The sequence below is a fragment of the Oreochromis niloticus genome, linkage group LG9, assembly GCF_001858045.2.
Source record: "Oreochromis niloticus isolate F11D_XX linkage group LG9, O_niloticus_UMD_NMBU, whole genome shotgun sequence".
Lineage (NCBI taxonomy): Eukaryota > Metazoa > Chordata > Actinopteri > Cichliformes > Cichlidae > Oreochromis > Oreochromis niloticus.
This window is the reverse complement of record NC_031974.2, coordinates 18,268,178-18,273,841: the sequence shown is the minus strand read 5'-3', so window position 1 is coordinate 18,273,841 and position 5,664 is coordinate 18,268,178. Positions and strand designations below refer to the sequence as shown.

Genomic DNA, 5,664 nt, shown 5'->3' with positions numbered 1-5,664 from the left:
GTCTGGTGTTTTGTGTTTTTCTTTGCTTTCTCAGGACCTCTGAATTAGTTGTACCTCAGCAATGGTGCCATCTACCTTCAGTTTATAGCTGTAGTGTGTTTAACTGTGTGTGCTTAAGAGAACAAAATGGTAAGCCCCACAGCAAAGTCCTAACTGTGCCATATTCAGTCAAACGGATGATACAGATTCCAGTTTTCTTTCATTACAAATAGAACAATGCTTCCAATCCTGTATGTATTGTTCTAAGAACTGTCCATGAGCTACATGTTATGCTCAGTAACTACTGTATTAGGTAGTGCTCCAGTTTGCCTTTAAGACTGCTAAATTCCTGTAAACATTCCTCAGAGATTTGTCTATATTGACATGACATCATCACACAGTTGTCGGCTGCACATCCGGGATCAATCTCCCGTTTCACCACATCCCAAAGGTGCTCTATTGGATTGAGATCTGGTGACTGTAGAGGTCATTTGAGTACAGTGAACCAACTGTCATGTTCAAGATTGTGCTCAAAACAGCCAAGAGAATGTAAATGCTCTTTGGTCATAAAGGGAAGGATGCGGTGTTTAAACGACAGTCGGTTGGTACTAATGAGCCCAAAGTGTGCCAAAAAATGGATGGATCCATGCTATTTATGACAAATTCTGACTCAATCATTTGAATGTTGCAGCAAAAATCAAAGACTCATGAGGCCAGGGAACATTTTTCCAATCTTGTCTTGTCCAATTTTGGTGAGCCCGTGTCAACTGTAGCCTCAGTTTCCTGTTCTTTGAGTGGTGCTCGGTGTGGTCTTCTGCTGCTTCAAGGTTCAGTGTGTTTTCAGAGATGCTCTTCTGCATACTTTGGTTGCGATGAGGGGTTATTTGAGTTATTGGTGCCTTTGAAAAATGACTTTTTTTATGTAATGTTATAGAAAAGCTAAGACATCTCCCAGATTAAAAGGTGTTAAAGAACAAAAGAAAAATAATATATAAGGCTATATCGCTTGTTCTTTTCTCTTGTTTTGTCTAAAACATTGAATTCCTGCTTTACCTGAGCAACCTAAATAGCATAATGTGTTTGTTTATGCCTCCTGAACATGAAATAATACAGGTATGGGACTTTCTCCAGGTTGTAATTCTTCCCACCTTGCTATGATTCTAGTGACAGGATATTCAAAGGAAGTGCTGTGGTGCAGGAATCTCACAGGGGGCCTCGAGACCAGCCTGATTTACCAGAGCAAACCTGGCCTCGGCCCAGGACTCCAGGGATGTCAGGAAGTTCCTGTCAGTCGAACATGAGAAAATACAACTTTTGTTGGACAAAACATGAAAGATGGGCCTTCAGATGGGCCTCCTTGAGCAAGAGGAGCTGTAGGATTTCAATCCATTCCAACATAGTCTCTTACTAATGGTGTTCTCAGGACCACAAGCTCCTCCTGTTTAGTTTTGGGCTGATCCGCCACCTTTCTCATGATCATCCTCACTTAATGGGGCAAGATCTTGCTTGGAGCTCCAGAGTGAAGTCTTGGAGCCCATTCCAGCCTTGTGCAGGTCTATAGTCGTGTCCCTGACGTTCTTTAACACGCCCATGGAGAGGCTGGAATTGAAACTAGGATAAAAATGAGAGACTGTTTATTTCCTCTGACGTGAGCAGACCATTGGGTTCTTAATGTATATAAGAGATGGGCGGTGTGGTTCTGTTAAGTGTTTCAAAGCCATTCTTGGCCCCCAGTAGCAGGTAATGGGGCCCTTACGTAAAGGGGGAATTGCAGTGCGAAATTTTATTTGAAATTTTGCACATTTTGTGGATTATCTCTTAGTTACCATTTTGCACAATGTGCATAACATAACCATATTTCTGCGCTCTTAGCACACACTCAAAAAAGAAAGTTACGATAGCGCAGACGTGTGGCGCCAAATGAAGTTAGGATGACTTCTGTAATATGGGAAAGCGGTGAACTCGCTGACCTCCGCATCTGTCTGCCCGAACTGACGTCACACCGTTACAGGAGCGCACAGTGAGAGAAAGCGCACCCGGGGCTTTGCGCCATCTACGCCTGCGTCTGTATTCCTCCTCATCGCTTTAAAACGCTCACGTGCAGTACAAAAGGAGGAGAGAGAGAGAGAGAAGCGCCTGTCTCGCAACTCCAGCGTTAAACAGTACCGTGTCCCTTTAAAAACGTCTGACAAAAAAGCCCATATGATCCCTGAGCTCCAATCACCAATTCCTTCTGCAAAAGCAGCCTCTGCATTTTTGTCTGTCTGAATGCTACAGCAGCACGGGGGGGAAAAAAAGATTGAGGATAAGGCAAAAAAAAAAAAAAAAAACTGGAGAAATGTGACAATCCAACGGTCATTTTCATGGCGAGGGGGAAACTGGTGCGAAAGGAGTTATTCTGGGACTCCTTTGAGCCTCGAAACGCTGGATCAAAATGGTAGGCTACAGAGCAGAGCTGCATTTTTGTTTATTTTTTTCCCTCTCTCCCTCTCTCTCTCTCTCTGTGTCCCTTCTTGATCTCTTGCAAATTTGAGCTACTTAGCAGGCCGATCAAACTTGCCACACTTGCGCGTCGTTGCGATCCCCTACAGCTGGCTGTCACACGCGTGTTTCGTGCTTTGTATCGTTTGCGGTGAAGTTTGTAACTTGCCGACATGGCACAAGTTGAGGGGGCTGGTGGTGGCGGTGTGGGGGGTGGATCGAAGCAGACCCCCTCTGAAAGAATGCGATGGCTACAATAGCCACATTGATGCGGAGAAGGAGTTAAATTCCTTCATATCGGACGCTTCTGCAAAGCACTCAGGTCGTGACTGGTGCGAGTGAAAGTGCCACCTTTCCTTTCCTTCTCCAAGCGAGCCAGACAGCCGGTGCAGGACAAGTTAGCGAGGCTTTCATGAGAGATGCCGCTCTTCTCGTCTTCATAACTTTATTTTGATTGCGGCTGACACTCAAGTAGAGGTGAAATGATCCTGGAGATGGAAAACATCACCAGTGAGATCTGATAGAAGAAGCTGCCTGGTTATAAATAAATAAATAAATAAATAAATAAATAACGCAAACAAAGTCCAGCTGAAGCTGAAAATGTGCAATATTTTATCGGCTTGTGTCGAGTTTTCTAGGCTGCTGCATGAGGTCAGTCGCTTTAGGGAGACGGCTGATTCGTTTTTTGTACTGACTAATGCTCTCCTCATCCTCTTGTCAGCGTGGATAAGTTGTATTTTCCTCCACGCGTTAGCAGATCGGAGGGTGATTGTGACGGAGAGGCTGAGTTGTGGGAATAGAGGCCGACAGCACAGAGGCAGACAGTCCGCTCTGTCTCCAGGGTCATTTTAGGATGCCTCATTAGGAAAGCATGTGGAGCTTGATGCAGCGGTGGAGTAATCCCAGTACGCGTTCACATCTGGAGGCTTGGGTTAATATCTGGGTCAGGTCAGCGGGGTTAGCCCTGGTGCTCGCTGGGTGGCTTCTGGTGGGAGCAAAGAGGGTGAGGGAGGTCTGATTGTTGTTGTATTTATCTTCTACTTATTTATTTTCTTTTTTCTCGTTTTTTCTTTTGCAAGTGCAGAAGAATAAACTGAGGTCAAGTGCACAGTGTGCATGGTGAATGCAATGCACGAGAGATCAGAGGGTGAATCTTTTAACTGTTTTGGTGATTATTTCAGAAATTAGATTGTTGATATATCAAGGGGGGGTTAACCTGGGCTTATGTTGATTTTAATCAACACCGAATGGCTGGATTACACAAAGGGCTTAGCAGCAAAGACAACAGGTGCCCACAGTATCATGGGGCCCATGGACCGGATCCTCACTGTGCAATTGTCTCTTAACATTGTTATAAAGTCACTCAGATGACCACAAATAGAAAAATAACTCAGTGAAATGAGTCCAAAATGAAAACAACAATAACAAAATCTACACCTATGGAACAAAATGGGTAAGGTGACACACGGCAGATGGAAACAATCAACAGGGACTTTCAAAATTAGTACAGAAACACGTAGTAATAAATAAAAAGATTGAAACTGACCACAAAGATTAGTCGAAAACATATACCGAGGGGGAAAAAAACAGACAGAAATCGACCACAGAGGGACATAAAACACCCTAAAAAAGATGCACAATACAAATACGAATGGTCGCAAGAGGTGCAAAGCTACCGCAAAGTGATCTTTAACCTGTTGAGGTGCAGCGGTTAGTGCTGTCACCTCACAGCGAGAGGCTTCTGGGTGCTATCCTGCTCGTTTGGCTTGGCTGCGATGTTTCTGAGTGCAGCTTGCGTGCTCTCTTTGTACCTACGCTGAATTTTGTTTGGTTCTGCTTAGTTTTCTCCCACAATTCAAAGACATGCACGTCAGATTAGCTGCTGATTGTTAATTTGCGTGGTTGCGTGTCCAGGGTGCGCTCTTGCTCTCTTCCCATCTCACCCTAGTTAGACTTTAGCCCCACCCTGACAGGTTTACTGTTGAAAATAAATGGCTGGAGTCTTTTTTCCCATATAGTTCACACTCAGGGGGGGCGTTTGCATGGAGATCCTCCTTTTCAAATGAAAAGACTGTGTTTGGTTTTTTTCTCTTCATTTATTGTGAAAATGTAAATCTGCCTTAGTTTCGCACACACTAAAGACACTTATACTGTACGTTTCTGGCCCTGTGATACAGTTTGGCCTCAGTCAGCATTGTGAGGTCCTAAGCAGCTCCTTCTCTATCCTCCCAGGGTGCTGTGAGTTTTTACGTAACTGCCTATTCAGGGCATTCTTGCCCACCCTTGACTTTGAGGCTTCACTGTCTCTGGGTGCTGAGTGAGAGAGCTGTCTTTAGTCTTTGTGACAAGTGCAGTCATTCCCCGAGACCCAGCAACAAACTCCCGCGGACTCCTCCGGCCTCTGGCAGGAGGCCGCTCTCTTGGAAACTCGGAGCATGCTGTAGGTGCTGCTAATTTATGCCCCTGAGATTAAGAACAGTGGACAAGGCTGCGCAGACAGCAAGGTCAAACTCACTGGGCTTATGTAAGGTTTCCTTTGTTCTCGTCGGTTCAAGTGGCACCAGCTTGCTTGAAGTACACTCAGGTTGTTGTTTTTTTTTTTTAGGTTTTCAAATAAAGATGTGGATTTATTCATTCTCAGCAGTGCCACCCAGTATTATTGTCTTTGTATCCAAGGGGGGAAAGTTACTCTAATTTAACACTATGGCATAAAAAAAAAGAAAAAGACACTGAACTCCATTATCAAAGAAGCTAGACACCTTTTTATTTTCCTAATGCTCGATATGAGGATTTCTATTAGCCTTTCATTGTCAGGCATTTAAAGATATTAAGAGAGTTTAAAACGGAGCGGGCTTCTAAAGTGTTCTTATAGCTTTTAGCTAAATTCAGGTCAGCGAGAGAGACTTAGGAGAAGCTTTAGTGCAGATGAGTTTTTGTGCTGTTTTCAGACACTTGCCAAGCAGAAAAGAAGGGATCCTTGATCTAGCAGTCATAAAAATGTGTCATAGACATAGATTAATGTTTGGATTTTGAATGGGAATGACATTATTATCCGTTTTAGCTGCTTATCTGTATTAAGACTTGTATAAATAATGAAAATAATAATGCACAGAACTGATTTGAAATGAAAAAGGTCAAGTTAAATTAAAACCTTGTGCCGCCTTAATCTAATATTTATTTATTCAGGATTAAGCCTTAAAGGAA

The 5,664-nt window shown here is 43.6% G+C and overlaps 1 protein-coding gene across 1 annotated transcript in view; it reads left to right on the top strand.

The window, feature by feature from the left end:
• Window positions 1–2,134: 2,134 nt before the first annotated feature.
• zbtb47b (zinc finger and BTB domain containing 47b) overlaps window positions 2,135–5,664 on the top strand; it is a 30,609-nt gene continuing 27,079 nt past the window's right edge. Inside the window, exon 1 of the mRNA XM_025910325.1 lies at window positions 2,135–2,416. Coding sequence (XP_025766110.1) covers window positions 2,414–2,416 — 3 coding nt within the window. The 5' untranslated portion in view covers window positions 2,135–2,413. The remainder of the gene's footprint in view (window positions 2,417–5,664) is intronic.